The 24618-nt window shown below is 40.4% G+C and overlaps 1 protein-coding gene across 13 annotated transcripts in view; it reads right to left on the bottom strand.

Moving 5' to 3' along the window:
- Positions 1-24618, bottom strand: part of LOC109111256 (ankyrin-2-like) — a 151187-nt gene that overhangs the window by 65940 nt on the left and 60629 nt on the right. For 9 of the 13 annotated variants that reach the window (XM_042760908.1, XM_042760909.1, XM_042760910.1 and 6 more), the window contains 5 exons: positions 10881-10979; positions 3650-3748; positions 3464-3562; positions 2614-2799; positions 582-605 (listed from right to left, as the gene is read on the bottom strand). In XM_042760908.1, coding sequence (XP_042616842.1) covers positions 582-605; positions 2614-2799; positions 3464-3562; positions 3650-3748; positions 10881-10979 — 507 coding nt within the window. The remainder of the gene's footprint in view (positions 1-581; positions 606-2613; positions 2800-3463; positions 3563-3649; positions 3749-10880; positions 10980-24618) is intronic. The other 4 variants (XM_042760912.1, XM_042760914.1, XM_042760906.1 and 1 more) reach the window with 1 other exon arrangement.

Here is a 24618-nt window from a genome sequence, read left to right as displayed (position 1 = left end):
GAACCAAAGACTTAAACTACTTCAGTCTGTGTGGATTGAATTTATTTAATACACAAGTTTCACAATTTGTGTTGAATTACTGAAATGAACTTTTCCATGACATTCTAATTTATTGAGATGCACCTGTATATATATATTAACCTGTGCATGCAGTACTTTTGCATTAACAGCTGTTATGTCAGTGCCCTTGCAGTTTAAAACTAGGTAAAGGCTGAAATAATAATTCCTGATGAAGAGGATTATAGATGTTAGGAGGATAAACACTGTCTGGATTATTGACTTTCAGCCTGTCTCAAATTAAATGACAGCAGCATTCACGGCACCGGATATAACTTAAAAACATTCTCATTTAATACATTTTATAAATAAAACTGAAATTTCTTTCATGACATATGCAAGGGGTGGATTATGCTGTGAATGAGACTAACCAGACATGCAAGGTTCAAAAGAACTAAAAATGCTGAGTTAACAAACAGAAAAGATCAGTTCTGCATGCCAAAAAGAGGATAAGAAATAAACACAATAAATCTATAGTTTTTTATTTGCAAAAAAAAAAAGAGGAACTAGATAAATATCTCTACCTCAGTTGTCCTATTGACCATCATCTGTTGCAGAAAAACAGGGAAGGAAATAGGCTTGTTATATTTCAATCAAACATATCTGGGGTTGATAGCGGCTGCATGCAAATTTTGCCAAAGAAGCAAGAGGTCTTCATTTTTCTCTGAGGGACCATATCAATTATCCAGCCTGCCACTAGAAACCCATTCATAAAGGTATACTAACTCACAGGAGATGACAAATGGTATGAGGTTACTTGACCACTGAAATCATATTATTTCCATAAAATGTCCTAAAACCACTTTCAGTTGCAAAATAAATTAACCCTTGTAATACAGACTCTTGTGAATACAGTAGTTGTATGGTGGTCTTGGCTCAGGAACCAGCTTTTGTGTGATGCTGCATCTATGTTAATAGCTGTCAAAAGACAGGACTCCTAGAAAATCATAAACAAAATCACACATTTAACTACCTTATGATTAAATATTAAATACTTTGATGTTCTATATTTACAGGAATCTATAATGAATTGTAAATTAGACTAGACTAAAACTAGCCTCAAAAGTTGACAACAGTAATATATAAATATTAACATTTCATATGGCATTTAAGCCAACAAATGTCTAAATTAATTTTTACTTGAATTACTTAGCAACTTTTTTATTTTGAAACTGAAACTAAAATGAATCTGCCACATTTTTCATCATCAAAAATATTTGCTGCATGTTTTTCTTTGAACTAAAATTAAAACACCACTTATAGTACAAATCATTGGCCATTGTTAAAGAAAAATAAATACCTCTATCAGCACCCCCCCCCCCCCCCCCCCCCCCCCCCCCCCCCCAAAAAAAGAAAACATTCAGTCTCAAACACAAACACACCGCAACAAACATATATGCACACTTTCACACAAATGTAAGCTGCGCATCTGTGCATATTCATTTTGCAAGTGCATGCTGTTTCTGCATATTTATATTCAGTTATGGTATACACTAAGTAGTGATTTTTTTTATAACTGATAAAATCGAGTAATGAGTAAGTAGATAAAACAGTGAAACCCGGAGAGCCATGGAATGGAAACACAGGATGCAGGCACATTTAAACTGGAGAGAGAAACAGAGAAATGCAGAGAGACAAACACAGACAAAAGATTTCATCTGGCACAATAATGGAAGACACTAAAAACATTCTAAAATCCACTGCAAGTTCCATACTCACAAGACCATAAACAGTTTACAAGAACAGTGTGATAAGATGCTGAAACTTTAGTAGCTAAAAAAAAACTACAAAAATTTTTCCTGAGTGTTTAATTAAAATACCAGTTATTATGAAAAAACTGTTCTGAATGTGTAACTACCAACTCAATCACCAAGTAAGTCATTAGTCTGATTCAGACTACAACTGTAGTCACATGCAAAGCATGCAAAATTACAGACCCTACAACCCCCATCCAGTCACACAGCTTTTAAGTTTGTGTATTCATTTATTTATTTTTATTCAGCTGAGAGATTAATCAAACATCTTTGCACAGGTTACAGATCACAAAAAAAGATTTTTTGGCAGAGCCCCTCTCCCACAGGAAACTGCAAAGTTTCCTAAAAATGTGCAGCAGAATCCTGACAGTTCTGTTCAAAAGGAAGTCAACGGAGGAAATACCTTTAATCAGTTAAACTTTTAAAGTTTAGAAGGTTATTTATTTTATTTTTTACAGTGCTAGCATGCACCCAGTGAGGACAATGATAGACATGTTAATACATGAAGGCTAGTTGTCTTTGTATTATTTGAGAGTATACATATATACATATATATATATATATATATACATATATACATATATACATATCCATATAAAATAATATTCAATTTAGACTGCAAGTACAAGTCTGCTAAAACGTGAAGTATGAAGATGTGTAAGAACCATTACCAGAACCAAATAAACCTTTTTTTAAATTCTGAAGCTAAATTTCAGCTTAGATTTCAATATATATTTCCTTATATTTCCTCCTTCCATCCTTGAACATACTACCCTCAGCTCTATGTTCCGCCCATATTTACCTTAGACTGAACATCGGCATTGTGGTCATTTTGGAGCAGCAAAGCAGCAGATTTGGTGTCATCCTTGCGGGCTGCAATGTGCAAGGCAGGCAGACGTACTTTGCCCTTTGTGTCGTTCTCTAGAAGGATGGACACCACCTGATTATGGCCTTGTTGCAGTGCAATAGCTAGAGGTGTGAAGCCATCCTGCAAAAAGAAAAAACAAATATTTAAAATAATGTATTTAACCTTACACTATGCCAATAATTCTGACACCACATTATTAGATGCTACCTGGGTATACTTTAATGTTAAGGTTAGGGTGTAGTTCGGCGTTAGGGGTTAGTATTTGTTACAGCATGTAGGCAATCAGCGCTGTGATTGACATCAGCAAAATAATCTTTAGGATCAGCTGAGTGGCTTTTTATCAATTAAATTTATTTTTTTATTTTATTTTTTATTGAGCAGCAAATCAACATATTAAAATGATTTCTGGAGAATCATATGGCACTGAAGACTGTGAATATTCTGCTAATGGCTGCTGAAAATTAAATTTTGCCATCACAGGAAAAACATGACATTTTAAAATATATTCAAATAGAAATGTACATTCAAATACATCCGAAAAAAAAAATCACAATAATACTTTTACTACATTTTTAATCAAATAAATTTAGCCTTTGTGAAAACGTAAAAATCTTCCAAAACTTTGACTGCAAATGGTCACCTGACAGAAAAAAAAAAAAAAAAAATTTGAAATGCAAATGGTTTTAGCTAGTTAGAAAGCATATCTGGTTGCAATTGTAGTAAAAATCACATTAAGCTAAAGTTTGTCATTCTATACGATTTTAGAAGCACTTGAACTTTTTACCTCTGTTCCGGTACTCTGGTTTCCTCCATTCTCCAAAAGATATCGCACTACATCTAAATGGTTTTCTTGAGAAGCCATGTACAGAGGAGTGAATCCATTCTAGAAGAGCATAGATTTTAATGGTTTAAAATTTTCCCCTTTTACTTGGGAAACTTTTGCAGGCATAAATGTCAAACTTGTTTATACCTGTGATTGGGCATTAATGTCTGCTCCCTTCTTGACCAGCATCTTTACAACCTCTCCTTGTCCTGCTAGTGAAGCAATGTGGAGAGCTGTATTTCCTTTCTGTGAGCCAAACAAACACATTCATCATTTATTCAGTTTCTCTTAGCTCTTTCCCCGCCAGCATTTTTGAAAAAAAGTTGCCAGCCACTGCCAGCGATTTTGATGATTTTCACAAAAATTTCATGTCCTACAGTATATTTTGCTGTATGAATATATAAATATGCCATACAACAAAATAAAGATCAAAGCCTCTGCTTTTAAACAAAAAAAAAAAAATCTGTTTTGTTCTAGCTTTTATCAACACTTGAATATAACCTATATAAAAATGGTTTCATAAAAATGTATAACTTTGAGCAAAAAGGTGAGAAAATCACATTTTTATCAAAAACTACATCTGGATAATATTGTGTATGATTATCAAAGCATAAATCCAGTAAATCGCTTCCATCAACACCTCCAAAGTTTGCACAGCCATTTACCACTTCCTGGATCATCATTTTACTCCATAATATTATGCAGTTTTCATTTATATGCTGTCTATTGCTGATGATCAGATTATTTATTAAATGCATCTGTTTGCATAAGAGATCGCTAGTTTTTCCATCCTGTTCACATGTGTTTTTGTTTCGGAAGGTTTTGTACTCGTTCAGAAGATGTGTAATAGTGCCCCCGAGTGTATAACAGAGAATACACGAAAAGCCGGGGAAATGGCGGGGAAAGAGTTAAAATCACTTGGCACAAATGATATCAGGGATGTGCCCAAAGCCGAATACCTTATTCAGAAAGGCATGGGTAATGGCTTAAAAAAAATTACTTCGTAACAAATTCTAGCAAATAACTGAACAAAAATGTTTGTTAAATACAGTCACTCCTTGTTCTTGCTGGACAACAAAGCTAGATGATATTTTATATAAGCTTCTGAATTTGTGTGAAATGTTAAGTGTGCAAAGTTATTAGCACAAAATTAGCGCAGCACAATCAGCCATGTTGCCATTTCTGTATTTGTGCTTCTATAGATACTATACAATACAGATGTGTCCTATTATTTGATTTGTCTTTTTAAATGTTTAAAACCTACCAAGAGAGACATATGATACAATGCTTCTCTGTCCATTTAATTAGCTCTGGCGCAGTGAGGCACTTGTCTGGTCTGTCCGGCTTAACAAAGTGAAGTAAACTCTTTCAGTTACAAAGTAGTGTGCTTATGATTACAATAATAAATAAAAATAATATGATAATAACAAATACCAATTTCCAACATTAAGCAGCATAATGAACTATGCACAGCTAAAATAACAGCCGCTGTAAATATATTAAAAATTTCTACAGGTTTACTCTTTGCATGTGTTTGTTTCGGGTTTGAATCAGGTCTCCTCTGATGGAGTAAAATTGGCCAGGTGGTGGTGTCACAAAACACAAGGGTCTTAGAAATGCATTCCTAGGACTGCGGTCTTGAAACTGCAGCCTTTGGTATAGTTATTATTTAACGCTGGGTGTGCCGTAACAGCTGGAGGCTCTAACCTGGATGTGTCAAAGCCATTGTTCCACATCCATCTGTCCTTCGTGTCAGAGGTAGCATGAGCTCTGAGGTATGTCAGAAATAGAATGGGCCATTCAGTTTAGACAGTATCACTAGCCAGGTTTCCATCCAAGGATTTTTTGCAAAAAAATATTTAGTGCTTCAAAATTTTTACCGATATAGCTGATGGAAATGCCACAAAGCTCGCGATGGCACCGCACATGGCTGCTTCAGTGCTTGGCTCTCCAGTGTTTGTACTGTTTTTGTTCATTTTTCCTGTTTTTTTTGTTTATCAAACATGATCAGTTTCACCAGGGATGAACTGCTGAACATTCGGCAGAACACACCACAAAATCTTCTACTGGATTTCAATTATTTTACTGAATGTTGTAGTCGGCGGAGCAGCGGCGCTGAACAAGTGCTTCAGGACGTGCAGAAGGGGGAAGAGAGCCGGCGCGCTAGTAAAGCTCAAAAAGCGTGGATTTCGAACGCCGTTGCCTAGCGTCCATCTGGCAAATCTCCGCTCTCTACCCAACAAAACGGATGAACTTCTTCTGCTCTCCCAGACAAATAAAGATTTCTTACACTCTGCTGCTCTGTGTTTCATGGAAACCTGGCTAAATGACGCCATTCCAGACAGCATGCTCCATCTGCCTGGCTTTCAGCTGTTTAGATCAGATCGCGATGCAGAATCAACGGGGAAATCGCACGGCGGCGGGACATGCTTTTACATCAATGAGCGGTGGTGTACAGATGTAACTGTGTTAAAGAAGATGTGTTGTGCTGATCTAGAAACGCTCTTCATTAACTGTAAACCATTCTATTCGCCGCGGGAGTTCCACTTGTTCACTCTTGTGAGTGTTTACATTCCTCCACAAGCGCAGGTGAGTCTGGCTTTACAGAAACTCGCTGATCAGATCACAGAGACAGAACAACAACGCCCGGACGGTTTTAATCATTATTCGGGACTTTAATAAAGCCAATCTCTCCCGTGAACTGCCAAAATACAGACAGCATGTTACATGTCCCACCAGAGACAGTAATATACTAGATCACTGTTACACAGCAATAAAAGATGCATATAGCTCTGTTCCATGAGCAGCTTTGGGGCTGTCTGATCACTACCTTGTTCATCTTATACCAACCTACAGGCAAAAACTTAAATCTGCTAAACCTGTATTAAGGACTGTAAAAAGATGGACTAATGAAGCAGAGCAAGATTTACAAGCTTGTTTTGACCTCACTGATTGGAGTGTTTTTGAAACTGCTACCACCGATCTGGATGAACTCACAGAGACTATAACATCCTATATTAGTTTTTGTGAGGATATATGCATTCCTACCAGGACTTATTTAACATTCAACAATTATAAGCCATGGTTTACAGCAAAACACAGACATCTTCGTCAGGCCAAAGAGGATGCCTACAGAAATGGGGACAGAGTCTTGTACAATCAGGCCAGGAACACACTGAATAAAGAGCAGCTAAAAGAACTTATAAAAAGTTGGAAGATCAGTTCACTTCCAATGATTCAACTTCAGTATGGAAAGGTTTGAGAGCCATCACAAACTACAAGACGCCATCCCCCTGCACTGAGGCGAATCAACAACTTGCTAATGACTTGAATGAGTTTTATTGTAGATTTGAAACCCCAACTCCTGTTCTGACCTCTGTTCTGATCTCTCTACACAACTGTTAACACCTCCTGCAATCCCCCTCTCCCCACCTCCTGCTCTTCAAATCAGTGAGGATGATATGCACCAGGTCTTCAGGAAGAACATAAGAAGAAAGGCACCAGGCCCAGATGGGCTTACACCAGCCTGTCTGAATACCTGTGCCGACCAGCTGGCCCCCATCTTTTCACAGATCTTCAACAGATCTCTGGAGTTGTGTGAAGTCCCTTCCTGCTTCAAACGCTCCACCATCATCCCCCATCCTAAGAAACCCAAGATAACAGGACTTAACGACTACAGACCTGTGGCTGTAATATCTGTCATCATGAAGTCATTTGAAAAAGTGGTTCTGGCTTATCTGAAGGACATCACTGGACCCTTACTGGATCCCCTGCAGTTTGCTTACCGAGCAAACAGGTCTGTGGATGATGCAGTAAACATGGGTCTGCACTTCATCCTGCAACATCTGGAAAAAACAGGGACTTATGTAAGGATCCTGTTTGTGGACTTTAGTTCGGCTTTCAACACCATCATCCCAACAGCCCTCTGGACCAAACTGACCCAGCTCTCTGTTCCTAGCTCTATCTGTCAGTGGATCACCAGCTTTCTGACAGATATGCAACAGCTAGTGAGACTGGGGAAATTCATGTCAAACAGCCGCTCCACCAACACTGGTGCCCCTCAGGGCTGCGTTCTCTCCCCATTGCTCTTCTCCCTGTACACAAATGTACCTCTAAAGACCCCTCTGTCAAGCTCCTGAAGTTTGCAGACGACACTACAGTCATTGGTCTCATCCAGGATGGTGACGAGTCTGCTTACAGACAAGAGGTTGAGCAGCTGGTTGTCTGGTGCAGTCTCAACAACCTGGAGCTGAACACATTCAAAACAGTGCATATGATAGTGGACTTCAGGAGAACCCCCCCCCCCCCCCCCCCGCATTCCTCCCACTCACCATCATAGACAGAACTGTGGCTGCAGTGGAGTCATTCAAATTGCTGGGAACCACCATCTCTCAGGACCTGAAGTGGGACACATTGACTCCATTGTTAAAAAGGCCCAACAAAGGTTGTACTTCCTTCACCAGCTGTTGAAGTTTAACCTGCCACAGGAGCTGCTGAAAAAGGTTCTACTCAGCCGTCATTGAGTCTGTCCTGTGCACTTCAATAACTGTCTGGTTTGGTTCAGCTACAAAATCAGACATCAGAAGACTACAGAGAATGCTTTGAACTGGTGAAAGGATTATTGGTTCTCCCCTGCCCACCCTTCAAGAACTGTATACATCCAGAGTGAGGAAAAGGGCTCAGAAAATCACTCTGGATCCCTCACATCCAAGTTACCCCCTTTTTGAACTTTTGCCATCTGGCCAGCACTTCAGAGCTGCAAATACCAGGACAGCCAGGCACAAGAACAGTTTCTTCCCCCAGGCAATCTACCTCATGAACAGTTAAATGTTCCCCACTTATGCAATAAAAAATGTACAATATCCTTATATTTATTTGTTACCACCTCCATCCTGGTACATCCCTGCATCTCACTCTACTCTACTCCATTTTATCACCTATAGCAACTGTTCATACAATTTATTTATTTTTTTGATTTATTTGCAATATTTGTCTATTTATATTTCCTTTTTTGCCTGTGTGTTGTTGTTGTCTCTGTGTACTGGAAGCTTATGTCACTAAAACAAATTCCTTGTATGTGCAAGCATACTTGGCAATAAAGCTCTTTCTGATTCTGATTTATCAATAAAATTTCTCATGTGTCGACACAGTCTTTTTCCGTTTAACTTTAGTTCATAAATTCTGCATCAATACTTCAAATGTTGCAAAAATTAATTTGAAAACAAATTTGAAAAGGGGCTTTAACGCGAATAAATGTGGTCACATGACAGAATTAGCCTACAGCCAGCATCTGTGTTCGTGGTGTTGCTCATGTAAAGTACAGTTTCTCTGTAGTTCAAAAGTGCATTAAATCATATTCATAGGCTAGAATCCAGCTCTACTGGGGCCAAGGCTTTGTCTGTATGCCTTTCCCCTGATTGCTCTGCTCCCGGGAGTTGTGGAGAGTGTGCGCTGTGACGGGGTCCTTCTGCTGCCCCGTTCTGGCTGGGCCGAGTATGGTTCTCGGATTTGATTTCCCTCCTAGATGGCTCTTCAGGGGAGTTTCCCGTCAGGAGGAACCTCCTCTCACAGGCACGCCCTCGCTTGGAGTTGGAACTTATGGGTGTGGCCCCTGAGGGGGCACAGCTCGTAGCTTCCAGTCTCTCAACCAGTGTTGCTGAGACCATCCTCCAATCCAGAGCTCCCTCCATGAGGAAACTGTATGCCTTGAGGTGGAAACTTTTTTTACCTCCTGGTGTGGAGACTGGCAGCTCGACCCAGTTAACTTCCTGGTTGGTACAGTTCTGGAGTTCCTGCAGGCCCTTCTCTCCGTAGGGTTGACACACTCCACCACGAAGGTCTACGTGGCGGCCATTGTGGCCTACAGTGCCCCTCTCGGTGGCCAGTCAGTGGGCAGACACCCTCTGGTTATACATTTCCTCTGTGGTGTGCTGAGGCTGAGGCCTCCGGCCAGAAGAAGCTTATGCTAAGCGGTGGATCAGGATGCTATCCTAAAGCCTCAAGTCCTCTGATCTCCCCTCTCTTGGGGGTCAAGACTCACTCGTTCTGAAGTTTGGCCATTGGGTGGGCTGTCCCCGATTACTTGTCAGGCTTCTGGCTCCTTCTCTTGCTTAAGCTGTGCTCTTCCACACTAGGCAGAGATGTGAAAGTCTGGCGGTGTGAGCATAGTCGTTCCCAAAGCGTCCTCTGACGCAGCTCGAGTTCCTGAAGAGGAACGTCTCAGGTTATTTGAGTCCTCTTGTTTCCTCTATGTTGGATGTTGTTGTGTCTCTGGGCCATACTTCCGGCATCCTTCATTCCTAGAGGCTAAACGCCGGTTTCACCGCACATGCTTTTAAGCTTCCTGGTCGCTACGTCACCCCGCCCGTGACGTCTCGCCCATCCATTTTACTGATTACACACATGATTCAGAGCCAGTCATGCTGAAGGGCGTTCCCAGAGCTTCCTCCAACGCAGCGTCTCATTCCCTCGAGGAACCATGGTTACATGCGTAACCTGAGACGTTTTCATGTGCACACGTGAAGCATTAGTGGTCCTGCCTTCAGCTCTTGTCATATTGACTGAAGAACTATTGCAGTCTGTCAGAGTAGGAAAGCACAGGCTCTAAATTTCTATATTAAAATAAAAAAATAATAATAATAAAAAATAAAAAAATGGGGGCAGCTGTGGCCTAATGTTTAGAGAGTTGGACTTTTAACCCGAAGGTCGCAGGTTTGAGTCTCGGTGCTGGCAGGATTTGTAGGTGGGATGGAGTGAATGAACAGCGCTCTCTTCCACCCTCAATACCCATGGCTGAAGTGCCCTTGAGCAAGGCAGTGAACCCCCAGTTGCTCCCCGGGCGCTGAATATATAGCTGCCCACTGCTCCGGGTGTGTGTTCATGGTGTGTTCACTTCTCATTGCTGTGTGTGTGCACTTGGATGGGTTAAATGCAGAGCACCAATTCTGAGTATGGGTTACCATACTTGGCAAATGTCACAACTTATTATTTTTATTTTCATTTTGTGTGTTTACAGGTGTTGGGTTGGTGATTGAAAGGTTGGGAAGTGTTGTTAATTTTCAAGACTATTTTATGGTGTCAGGGAAAAAGATCACCTGTGTCAATGGGAGCAGGTTTGATCAGCAAATACAGAAAGCCATTCCTAAAATATTCGCAGAAATTTCCTTCATGGACCGCCAGTGCTGCAGAGCTAGAAATCATTCATATTTCAAGCAGCTTCACATGCTTAATAGAAAATTGATCTACAGAGTTGCTAACTTATTTTTAAAGCACAGCATAATGTTACACTATTATTTATTTATAAACTTGAGTTAGCTTCCAGCCAGTCTCTGTAAACCTTAACACAAGTACCATTCATATTTTTCTTGAGAAACTCAACCTTGGTTGCAGAATCAACTGAAGACCCCCTGTCCAGCAGCTCCTGGACCAGCTCCATGTGTCCTTCCTTTGCTGCCAAGTGCAAAGCATTGAGGCCATTCTGTGGAGGTAAAAGAGAGAAGTTAGTACTTCATTCTCAACCAAAAGCAAGCATAAAAAGGGAAGCATCATAAAAAAGATGTACAGGGGAAAGAAGACTTATGTATACCTTCTCATCCATTCCTAAGGTATGTTTTCTGTTTTTAAGAATACAAACTCAATATATGCACATATTAAAGAGAGTTAAATGTGCCAGGAGTTGTTGAATGTCAGGTTTATCCTAATAAATGCAATGTGCAGCAATTTCAGTCTCAAAAAAGCAACTTACAGTTTAAAAAAAGTGTTTTATAAAGAGGTATTAATAAAATAAGGAGTGTCACAAGCTAGCAGACCACTACTGCGGCTACTTTAAAAGGGACATTTTAATGGGAACATGCTAGATAAAATAGACCTGTCTGTTTTATTTAAAGGGACTTTGTGTAGAGTTCAGAACCTCTTGTTATTAGCGACACTGGCGGCCATTGAGTGAGTTGTTTGCTAAAGCTCAATATTACCTTGCCAACACTGCCTGTGCGTGCAGCATTCAGCACTCCATCAGTTGTTGCAAATAAAGGTTTATTATTATTATTATTATTATTGTTGTTGTTGTTGTTGTTGTTGTTGTTGTTGTTATTTTTTTTTTCTTCAAATGCTGTCTAAAAACTTTTTTTTTTTTTTGCTCACATTACTGCTTATCCATTATTTCTATCACTGACAGAAAAACATCCTTTCTGTCATTTTTTAAATTATTTTTTTTACATGGTTTATAGCTCATTCAAGCTGGTCTACATACAATAGTCGATCAGTTTAACTACTTTGGTGGGGTCAAGGTCAATCTGGCAGACCCTTCTGTAGACAATCTCAGATCAGCAACAACACCATGCACACCTACTATGCTACCCCAAATAAACAGCATGCTAGCCAAAGGAGAAAAAAAGGCAAAGGACATTCAGTAATGCAGACTGAATGGTCATGTGCCTGCTGTTTACCAAACTAGGAACACACTGTTGCCATAGCAGAGCTGTTAACAAGTTAACATGCTTTGCACAAGGTAGGCACTTGATAATAGACTTCCTAAAATAGCAACAGACTTTCTGGGTGCATGATAAATCACCAAGAAATCAGTGGCAATCAGGGGCATGAAATAGTTTGAAAAAAAAAAATGTGGTCTTTCAAAATACTAAACTCAGCAAAAAAAAAAAAAAAAAAAAAAGGAATGGGTGCTTTATTTTAAAGATAATTTTGTAAAAACCAATTAAGCTTTACAGATCTTTATTGGATAGAGTTTAAACATCATTTTTCATGCTTGTTCATTTAACCATAAACAAGTAGGCTATTGCACATGCACATGTGGAACAGTCCTTAAGACAGTTTACAGGCAGCAGGCAATACAGGTCAAAGTTATATTAAGTTACGACATTAAATAGACCCTTTCACCGACTCTGAAAAATGCCAGAAGAAAGATGCCCAGAGTCCCTGATCACCTGCGTGAACATGCCATAGTCCTGCTGCAGGCAAGTTTAAGGACTGCAGATGAGGCCACTGGCCAGAGCAATAATCTGCAATGTCTGTAATGTAAAAGACACCTAAGACAGTGCTAGGGAGACAGGAAGTCAGGTGATCATCCTTGCAGTACCAAACCACATATAACCATATGTCTCCCCCAGACATGTTCGAAAACGTGCCTAGAATAGAATGAAAATTGACCAGTCTTATTTTTATTGAATATTGGTGTTTAATTATAAATGATTTATCTGTGCACCAGGATATTTTCGTGGGCAGGTGCTCAAGTGAAAAAGGACACCCATTTCATTATTATTTATAATAAATAAAGTTACATACTGTTGAACAACTCAAATGAAATCAGTATCAACAAATCTTACCATTTATCAAAATCCAGTTACACTGCAATTACAATTGCATACATAATGTTATTATATTAATGTTTTAAAATTATAGAATATATAAATATGAAATGTTGTGTACAAAAATTAAATTATTCTGTAATATATGAAACTAAACTGCTAGTAGGTGGCGACATGTCTTAATAAGTGAATCCCCTTTCCCTTTCAAATGCAACATTTATGGGAGGAGAATATTTAAAGGAGTCATATGACGTTGAAAAAAATAACATTATTTTGTGTATTTGGTGTAATGCAATGTGTTTACATGGCTTAAGGTTCAAAAAACACATTATTTTCCACATAATGTACATTATTGTTGCTCCTCTATGGCCCGCTTTTCTGAAACACATTGATTTTTACAAAGCTTATCGTTCTGAAAAGTGCAGTGTGCTCTGATTGGCAAGCTATCTAGTGCATTGTGATCGGCCGAATACCTTAAGCCTGTGACAGAAATGTACGCCCCTTACCAGGTTCAGGAAACTTTCCTCTGCACACACTCAAATATTTGGGTTGTACTGTTCTGGAACAGTGTTGTAAATAAAACTTAACCACTGATTTCTAGTTGTGTCCACTTTTGGAAGGCCAAACAAAGTAGTTTGGCTTTCGCAACGAAACACACAGCGTCTCCACGATATGGCAGTGGCAGCAACAATACTACAGTGAGAATAAAAGTTCCACATTCTTTCTTTGCATATATATTTGGGCGGTGTTATGCAAATCTTCCCACAAAGTGATGTAGATATGTGGGGGCATGTTTGAACGAGGCATTTTAGGAAGGTGTGGCTGAACATTCACTTTTATAAAGAATATCTCGTTGGGTTTGAGACCTCAATCTTTGCGACTTTACGAATCTTCTGTATGCACAAACAGCTTTTAACGCTCCAAAGACAAAGGAAAACATGAAATCGCATCATATGATGCCTTTAAATGAATCACACAACAAGATTTACTAAAGTTAGAGGTATACTGTGTCCAAATACCAACACTTGCGATCTTGGTCACTGGAGAGCGCATGTACGCGACAGGAAATAAGTGCGCAAGACTGTCCCAGGTCTTAAAAAAAGCGTAGAAGCCACCCTTAAACTCAGTGCCCTAAACACACTAAATCCACACTATCTCAAATACAACTCCGGAGCAGTATTTGAGGCTTAGTGTATCCCATCATGCATCAGGTTCTGGAAATAAATCATGAGACTTATCCAGTATAAATTTGCTGAACGTGTCTACATAAGTAATAAATATACATGTAAAATTACTGCTTGTCAAAAGCATAAGTTTGGGCTGTTATTGTACATTTTAATGGGAACATGCTTGATTAAACAGACCTGTCTGTTTTCATCCAACAAGGATGCGGATAAGGTCCCCTTCCTCGACTTCCTGGTTTCCCCTACTGGCCTGTTTGGACCTGCAGCTTTACCACTGCACAGAAGTCGTCCCAGGCAATACGACACTTACTGTCCATGTGCTCCAGCTCAACGGCTGCTTCTAGTCGCCCCAAAAATGTGCCCGCTCCCACTCGGCCAGACGCTACCAGTTCCCTGAATGCCAGGGCCCCCGACCCAAGATTACGTTGGTCCCAGTGCCCCAGGCATCATCCTGATCTGCGGGACAGGAAGAGGAGGGGGACAATCTCGCTGCAGCCGGACCACCCCCAAAAATGCCTCTGTTATTCCTCCAAGCACCCCGTTCAGTTCTGGGTGCCGATGGCAGTTTGTTTGTGTCCAAAAATATTGTTGTGAACATGGGGCCCACTCTGATCGCTTTCACACAACCAACCGCAGTTATAGCGGGAAAAATAAAACACAAACAATTTCAAAAAGAAAGCAAATTTCCTCTTCCACTCACTGCGAGTGTTGGGTCCCCTCTAGGCGGCCCACCACTCGAACCAATCCAGCCCCTTGCCGCATGGGCTGAGGCCTGGCAGGCCATCCCCGGGGTGTCAAGCTGGGTTATGGGGATAATAAAACGAGGTTATACACTCCTATTTGCTCGAAGACCCCCGTGCTTCAGCGGCGTGTTCTCCACTTTGGTTTGAAGCAAGGATGAACACATCCTATGCGCCGAAGTGATGTATTTGCTGGCAAAAGGAGCCGTAGAAACGGTTCCCCCAGCTGAGAGCGAGTCAGGCATTTACAGCCATTACTTCCTCATCCCCAAGAAAGATGGTTGCCTAAGGCCCATCCTCGACCTCAGACACTTGAATCGGGCCCTCATGAGATGGCCGTTCAAAATGATCACATTGAAACAAATCCTCTCGCAAGTATGCCCAGGGGACTGGTTATTTTCTCTGGACCTGAAAGATGCTTACTTTCACATCCAGATAGCCCCCTGTCACAGACAATTCTTGTGATTTGCCTTCAAGGGAGTGGCTTATCAATACATGGTCCATCCCTTTGGGCTGTCCCTAGCTCCTCACACTTTTACAAAGTGCATGGATGCGGTTCTTTTCCTATTGAGACAGATGGGAATCCGCATTCTGAATTATCTCGACGACTGGCTCATTCTGGGCCAGTCGGAGGAAGAGCTACTATCTCACAGATCCTCCCTCCTCAGCCACCTGGAGTGTCTGGGACTCAAGGTCAATTTTGCCAAGAGTGTGCTGTCTCCCAGCCAATGGATATCGTTCCTGGGAACGGTTTTGGATTCAGCCCAAATGAGGGCGATAGCGCACCAGCCATCCAGCAGCTCGTGGCATCATTCAGAGTTGGAGCCACTCGCCCTTTCAAAGCGTTTCAGAAACTGCTCAGCCTCATGGCCTCTGTTGTCTCTGGTACTACAGCTGAGCCATTTGGGGGTGACCTAATCTCATGCAACATATCTCTGATATTGTCCTTCCTGCAAGAGCTGTTGAATAAGGGCCATTCCCCTTTCACACTCAAGATCTATGTAGCAGCCATAGCAGCCTCTCAAGCTCCTATAGCTGGCCAATCGGTGGGCAGGAACAACTTGGTTGTTCATTTTCTGAAGGGGTCTAGAAGGCTCAACCCACCTCGCCCCATCACTGTCCCTATATGGGATCTGCCCACGGTGTTTAGGGCTCTGAAGAGCCCTCCATTTGAGCCGCTACAATCCATTGACCTTCATTCTCTGATGCTTAAGACTGCTCTGCTGCTAGCACTAGCATCAGTAAAGCATATGGGAGATTTGCAGGGGCTATCATCAATTGACACGGTGTCCACATTCACCAGATTTTAGAGTCTAGAAGTCATGACCTTACAGGCGTGGGTCCTTTCTGCATAGCAATGCACTTTGTCATATGACTACCAGTTTGAAGTTTGACTCCTTCAAGTACGCTCCTGGTCCTCAGTGAGGTTGTACTGATTATTCTGGAATGATTATACAAGGCCGGGCCGACCTCTCTGAGTTTGGCCCTATTGCCTCTTGTGGGGTTTCCCTGCAGAAAACTTGGTCTCTCTGGGCCCCATTGGGTGCTTAAGGCAAGTTCAAGTATTAGTAGTTCCTCTAGCATAGCGTGGCGGGATTGAACTGGTTCCCCATAAGCATCTTTAACAAAACGCAGTATGAGTGAAGTATCGACAGGGAACGTACTCGGTTCGCTGAGATACGGAACGAGTACTGCGTACTTTGCCATACTATGTAGCTGCACAACTCAGTCGTTGCTTCAGTCGAAGTAAACTGAGGATCCTATGGCGATGTGCCGCTTATATAGCCAGATGCCCCCGCCTATTCTGGTGGGCTTTGGTGGGCTTTACCGCCATAGGCTCGTGCAGCTCCGCTTCCAAGCCATTGGTTCATTTTATATTCACTGCACGAACCAATGGCCATGCAGTTACACTGCGTTACTAAAAAAGGCTTCAGTCATTGGAGAAAAAGGAGTTTCCTATAAGTGTCTTTAACACGACGCAGTACTCGTTCCATATCTCAGGGAACCAAGGTAACGTTAGTAACCGAGTACATTATTAACGACACTGGTGGCCGTTGAGTGAGTTGCAGCCAGCAAATTATTTGCTAATGCTCAATATTACCTCGACAACACTGCCTGTGCATTCAGCATTCAGTTAAATATGTTAAATAATAATAATAATAATTAGATATTACATATAATTTGATAGTAAAACAACTGAGTATATTTATTTTGTACAATATTTGCCACTGCTTTACCAGATATTAGATATTATATAATCATCCACCAAATTATCATCACATCTCTATCATCTCTTGTAAGTTATGCCACCTCAGTAAATTAGTAAAACATTAATCTGAGTTAATGCCTAAATAATATATATTTTTTACTATTTTAATAATGAAATAACCGTTAAAGCAGAAATAAGAAATATGTAAACTGCATCTCTCATTCAAACTCACTCCCACTATCTCTTCCAGCTCATCTGTCCTCTCCACATTGGATTATGGGAAATAGTGCTTCAGCGAGTGTACATTGGTTGTACAATCGAAATCAGAGATGATTGAAAAAGTAGTGAACAAATGTAGCTGCGTTCCAGTTCACTTTTTTTATGCCCTTCACTCGCTAACTTCCCTTCATCTCGTTAACTCGGATGTACGTCATTGATTACATTGCATGAGTGCCCACTACTGTTGGAACCCTTGCAATGGGCTGATTTCAATGGGCTGAATTCCTCCCTTGATTATTTCGAATCCGCTATGGAGTTGGTTTATTGTTTACATTTTTCCCCTTACAAATTTGTTTGGTGCAACATTCCATGCCATATATATAATTTATATATTAAAAAGTTGTTTGGGGTGGGAATAAATTAAACGCTATCTGCGATGACGTCATAGTCATGTTGCATTATGGTCTATACAGCGGCCTGAAGTGTGCATATGAAGCAGACTTGCTCCCTCGGTCAAAATCGAGGGGTCGAGGGTATGTCCATATAAACTTACCTCATCCATTTGACAAAGTGGAATGCAATTCAAAATGGCAGCAGGGATCCCTCGAGGGTAAGTGCTCAGGGAACTTTGCGAGTGCATGTCTAAAACAAGCGGCAACCTTCCGGTCTCTCTCTTGAAACCAACATGGAAGTGACTTAAACTGCAATTCATCAACTGGGCGCTAGAGACTGGCTCCAGAAGGGAGTCAATCTCATAGACCCCTCATGTTAAAATGCCCAACTTCAAGCAGAAATTTTTTTTTTTACAGCCTGGTACAAAAAGTGGTTTTGGTCTATATAGCTGATTTTGCCCTTCATGACAACTGTGAGGGGGTGAATTTTTTTTACAACCCATCCATGGAATTATATTAACCCTTAAAGTTCTGCATAATTAATGGGGTTGCCACTTGAGTGACAGGTGGATTGCCGCTGCTGTCACCACCGTCGAGCTAGGTGGGAGTGGTTTCAGCGACCAACTCCACCCACATCCTGCCTCTTTGCCCATTTTCAATTATCCAGGAGTGGCGCACGGTGACGTGCTGCCAAGATGGCGACGGCCTGCTCCGCAGATTTTAGGCTTCAGAAATGCTCTTCAGAAACCTACGGGTGACATCATGGACACTACGTCCATGTTTTTTTACAGTCTATGGTCTAAAAGTGAACTGGAACGCAGCCTCAGAATTCGGACAGCACTACAAAATGACCGACACCCGATATAGTGCACTATATAGGAGATAGGGAGCAGTTTCGGGTTTCAGCTATTAGTTTCTGAAATGTCAATTGACGATCTGCTGTGTGAGATCACATGAGGCACTCCCTCTGGCATGATAATCTTAATAATATGATGTTTTATAAGAGAAGTCACAGACTTTTTGCGACAGGTGGGATTCAGTTTACAGCACTTCTCATTAATTCCTATGGTATCTGTAAACGGCGATTGAGTATCACACAAATGACTAAAATTCACCAAGTTAACCGTTACACTTTCTCCAATAGTATGTAATACAGACCCTCTCATCTCCCAATAGCACTACAAACACAATTTTTTTTTTTTTTTACAACTTTTCACAACGGACACGAGCATGCCGAAGCCACTGTAAGCAGGGGCGGACTGGCAATCGGGAGCACCGGGACATTTCCCTGTGGCCTGATGGTCATTCTGGCCTGCCAGCTGACGCTGTGCAGTCGATCAGGCTGACGTGCAATAGGCTGGTTACGGTATGCAACTGTGAATTAATTGATGGACTTATGAATCTACGAATCAGGCGATCGTGGAGTGAAAATGACACCACCACATGACCCAACATCAGCGAAGCACTGCCTAATTGGCTATATCCAGAGGCAGGCTTCATCTTAGAAAACCGTGCAAAAAATGGAGCGTAAAAGCAAAGGAGCAGCAGAGAGGGAACGTATAAAAAGGAGAAAAGCCCTGGCCACAGACGCAGCAAGTTGATGCAAAATCCCAGCCATGTTCGCCAGTAAGGGAGCAGGTCGGTCAGAATTACATTTACATTATATATACTTAAATCTGAGAAAGCATCTGTAATATGGTTTACTATAAATAACACGTAAAACAAACAGGGTTCAGCTAATATATGTTTTGTTGATGGATGAACATTCTGGCTTCCCAAACATTACAACAACATAAAAAAAATAAATAAAAAAAAACGTGGACAAACCATTCACTCTTGTTCAAAACGAATACGAACACTGGATCAGTGCATTCTTTTAAAGTGACAGTCTTTATATTAATCGAATAAAAACAACAAAGAAATCAGTCACTGCTTTTGATTGAAAAGCTTTTGTAACTTTAATAAAGAATAATCTTTAATTTATACAGTCCAAAATGCAATGCTGTTTTACATTTGATTACTTTATTAAATTTCTGTATAAAAACTAATGCTATACCTACCTGAAAGTCAGCTTATTTTGTTTGTATCTTTACTCTATTGTATTTATTTGTGCTGTTGCTTGTAGCTATAATATTCTTAATAATATTTATTAATAATACTTAATAAAAGTATAGTTTTTCCATAAACATAGAACATACAACGGTACCGAAACAGTGATTCTAAAACCATAAAACAAACTGAACCGTGAAAAAGTTGAGCTGTTCCACCCCTTATATTTACGTAATCATTTGGCAGATGGACGCTTTCATCCAAAGTGACTTACAATAGATAAAAACTATTCTAAAAAAAATATTACAAATATATATAATGATAGAAGTTTTAAAAGAGCATCTTAATGACAAACTAGCAGACTATTTTACATATGGGGATACAGTATTTTTTTTAGTGCCAGATTTGACCAGAAATTTTGATTTTCCATATAGCCTACAATATGTTGCCTAGTCTACAATGTTTATTTATTTTGAAGGTGTCGAAGGAAGCAACAGTGCTCCTGCTGTTGAACAAGAGGACAGTTCAGCTTTTGAGTCAGAGTGAGAGGTGCAGAGTGAGAGAGAGAGATTCAGGGAAAGATGATATAGATGGTGTATTCCTAGTGAGTTTTTGAGGGTTTATTTATTTATCCATTCATATTATGTTATCTACCTGTTACATCAACTAACAGGGTTAGCCTACAAGTTTAGCAGTCTGGTGGACACATGAATTGGGTGGTGGTGACTGCAGCAACAGAGGTGGCCTGGGGTGGAGTCGAATTCCCGGCCTGATTTACTGTCCCAGTCCGCCACTGACTGTAAGTCCGCAAGACCACAAGTGCACATGAAGTTAGCCATTTGGGACAGGGTCTAAGATTCTCCTTATGTGTGCTGCAGCCTGTTTTCATAATCGGTTAGGATTTTAAAACTCCTGTAGTCTGAGCCCGGTTTAAGGATTGAATTCAACAAAGTGGTTTAATAAAGGATGTATTAATCTTGTGAATCAGTGAATTTTAGTATACCAATATTTTTTAATTGGCCTATAAAGTTTTATGTGAATATTACACAACACACTGATCCTTAAACAATGCATTGGCATAAAAAGACACACATTTGAGACCAATTTTGCAGCATTATTTCTGGACTGTCACAAATACTGCCCTAACAAAATACTTTTTTTTTTTTTTTTTTTTTGCACTTTTTACTTGTATCAATATTTTAAATTGGCATTTGAACGTTACCTTGGCAAAGCACTGACAGAACCCATTGATTTAATAGTGTTGTTGAGTGCTCCAAATGCAAACTTTTGACACTTATAACATTATATGTGAATGTCACAGTGTAAGATTAGGTTAAGGCACTGTGACTAGCCTCATACACAGTTAAGCATTAATACATGGCAATCATTTTAACATCAAGCATGATTCGAATGCCAGCATATAAATGTATACACGGATCTGTGTGATGTTGTAGTGTATTGTGCATCTGTGTTTAATGAGTATGTTTTATGTTGTTTAATCTATTGTGATCACTGTTGTTACTTTTCAACCAAACTGATCCAAGCACCATTTCATATCATCTACCATAAAACATTGAAATAACCACAGACACAAGTTCTTTATCTATTATTATTTATTGGGCTATAAACACAGAGAGATTGCAAACACTCACCAGTTTCCATTTTCCAGAACCAAACCTGTGCAATATACAACCTGGGGCTTTCATACACTTACCATGCTGAGCAGCCATTTTGCTGTGACGTCATATGGGTCACCAGTTCATGCCTGTATAAAAATGTATTGTTTCTGGTGTTTAAAGTCTTAATGGTTGTTTGATATGTGTGTTGAATTGTGGGTTTGTACTTATTTATTTTCAATAATGTATCTTTTGTTGCCAAGTGATTGTATGAATATTTCTATAACCAGAGGAGTGTAAGGTCCAGGCACTCGGCCCAAGGAAGGTACCCGGTGCTGGCTGAAGGTTTCTTGCGCGTTCAGTCTTTTCAGCGCGTAGAGTTATTCAATTTAAATCCAATTCTAATCTGACTCCATTTTAATATTTCATCTGACTCCATTTTAGTATGACCTTGAATTTAGGTTGAAAGGCAAATTGGTTGATTGTCTATCTCTAATTATTATTATTATTATTCTGACATTGGATTATTCTAGTTAACTCTTTACTTTATATTTACTGGTTCATTAGGAATCTATGTCGCTCAGGGTGCCCCACGACGGCCGGCGTTCTTCTACGTGTGCCCCACGATCACAAACTCGCCAGTCTAAACAGTAGTCAGAGGTTATGACTAATACTATTTAATAGGTTACTCATACTTACCATATTTGAAATAGTATTTTCGTTTAGTCCCCTCTCAGTTACCCATGTACAACTTAGTTAAAGCTCACCACAATAATCAGCGGTTATGCTAGCACTATCTGTCTAGCCCCCCCGACAGTCATATAACTACGTACAACTTAATTAAAGCTGAGACAATAATCAGAGGTTATGCTAGTACTCTTTGTCTAGCCCCGATAGTTAAGATTAACTACGTACAACTTAAATAAAGCTCAAACAATAATCAGCGGTTATGCTAGCACTACCTGTCTAGCCCCCGACAGTTATATAACTGCGTACAACTTAATTAAAGCTGAGACAATAACCAGCGGTTATGACCAGTACTCTGACTAGCCCCCCATAGTTACTGCAACTGAGTACAACTTAACTAAAGTCAAGCGGTTAGTCAGAAATCTAAAACCTCACCTGATGTGCCCCATGCTCCATCTAACCTGAGTTTTAGTATGCACTTAACCCTGGACGCAGATTTGCGGAAACATAGCCTTCACTTAATCTACTTGAGGAAACAATTTCAGAGTAACTCAGAGTAAATCAAATGTAACAATTTATTATCAGTCAGGTAAGTATTATGCCAATTACATAGCCAATTCAGAGATATCAAATCAATACAAGACATCAAATTCTCAAAGGTGAATCTAAGAGTAAAAGATGCATACCTGACTTTTAGAAAAATACATAAGTATGAAGTGTGTGGACACACTTCATGCTAAGGGCTCATTCTGGCTACAGAAGGCCCTGATCCTTTTGCTGCAATCGTTTAAATACCTCAGACCAAGACAAACATCCCCCCGAGATGGAGACAGGAACTAACAATTGGAATTTGCATTAAGTCAGGTCCCAAGCCTGGGTGGTTTTACAACTCAAAGGGAACAGAAGGTAATTTACATGGAGGACCCTGTGAAGGGGCACTCCCATTACAGTAGGCAAAATATCTCTTGACTCTTAGGATCTGTATTATCTTTTAATCTACTTTTGTAAGATTGAGACCATTGTACCAGTTGCACTGAGACATTTAAAATGATACCAGACATGACTGTTAGTTCACTTGCATTGACATTTTCATGTAATCATTTTGAGCAGATTGAGTAGAAGGAAGCATGGGTGAAGGGATTTAAAATGAAACAAATGGCCAGAAGGGAAGGAGGTCTCCTGCACCTCCACTCTGTGGGGTGTCTTGAAGATGCCCGTGTATGTTTGTATTGTCTGTTTCTCAGGAGATCAAAGTATCTCAGGTTCTTTAATGCTTACAGGAGAAAACCCCCTACCAATTTAGAATGGTTTCATCCTGGAGTGGGGCTAAGAGTATAAAATGGCTCCCACACAGTCAGTCAGTGTGGGTTGTTGTAGGAATTTGTGTTTGTAGTTGGTATACGGAGTACATAGCTGTTTTCTTGCTTATGGGGGTTCAGATCAATTGATTTAGCTGAAGTAGCTTATAAATACTTTGTAAATAGTGCATATTTTGTACAGTTTTATTTTCTTTTTGATTATTTTAATAATAAATAATAAATAAATAATAATAAAAGTAAATTCCTAAAGGGAGCCATATATGCTCAAAATTTGTTGCTGTTTCTGGAAACCTGTTTGCTTTGATTTCAAACATCTGGTGTTAATGTATTTATTATTTTAATATGTTTTAGCCTGGAATATTTAGTGTGCATACTCATTGTATCTCTCTGTGTAGGAGATTGTATTTTATTTATTTTATTTTTTTTAAAAACACTAATAATTCCTATGGTAGAAAATGTTGTGTTACCAACTACAATGAAGGCGGGCCCTTGGGTTTGCTGAAGCCCCAGGGCCCTATGTGTCCTTAATCCAGACCTGAACATGTTAGTTTTTTACTCTCAAGGTCCAGTTAATATTGTAAGATATCCACATTATTTTGCAGTGCATGAGTAAGCTTTTTTATTAAAATGTGCGAGACTAACAATTCATTAGCCGCTAACAGACAATTAACAGTAAGGATCAACCAACAGGACCTGTTCCTCATCCTCCCTGACCTTGCACAGTGTTGTCCGTGCGGACCAACATGTGCTTGTCCAGCAGCAGCGGCCGGAACTGCCGCAAGTCTAGATGCACTGCCAGCAACTCCAGAGAGTTGATGTGCCAAAGCAGTTGAGTTGCCTGCCTGTTGCACATAGCGCCCCCGCCCATATTGGGGGCACCTGTTGTGACAGCGACATGCCGAGACACTTGTTCTAAGGGCAGCCTGGCCTTTAGAAAAGCAAGGTCTGTCCAGGGGCTGAATAAGAGGCCAGACATCAGTGTGATGTTGACACGATGTGTACCGTGGCGCCATGCCCATCTCAGGACTTGGGAGTGTAACCAGTGCTGAATTGGTCTCATATGAAGCAATCCAAGCGGCGTGACTGTGGCTGCGGATGCCATATGCCCCAGGAGCCTCTGAAAGTGTTTCAGTGGTACCACTGTCCAGCCTCTAAAGGAACTCAGGCAGTTCAGCATTGACTGGGTTCGCTCGTTAGTGAGACGTGCCGTCATTCTCACTGAGAATAACTCCATACTGAGAAAAGAGATTATCTGCATGGGGGAGAGCTTGCTCTTCTCTCATTTGACCTGAAGCCGGAGCACCAGGTCCCTGTGACTGCACATCTCTTCTCGTGACTGGGGCATGATGAGCCAGTCATCAAGATAGTTAAGGATCCTTAT

This window comes from Cyprinus carpio, chromosome A7, assembly GCF_018340385.1.
Source record: "Cyprinus carpio isolate SPL01 chromosome A7, ASM1834038v1, whole genome shotgun sequence".
Classification (NCBI taxonomy): Eukaryota; Metazoa; Chordata; class Actinopteri; order Cypriniformes; family Cyprinidae; genus Cyprinus; species Cyprinus carpio.
The sequence above is the reverse complement of the archived record's forward strand: the minus strand, read 5'-3'. Positions and strand labels throughout refer to the sequence as shown.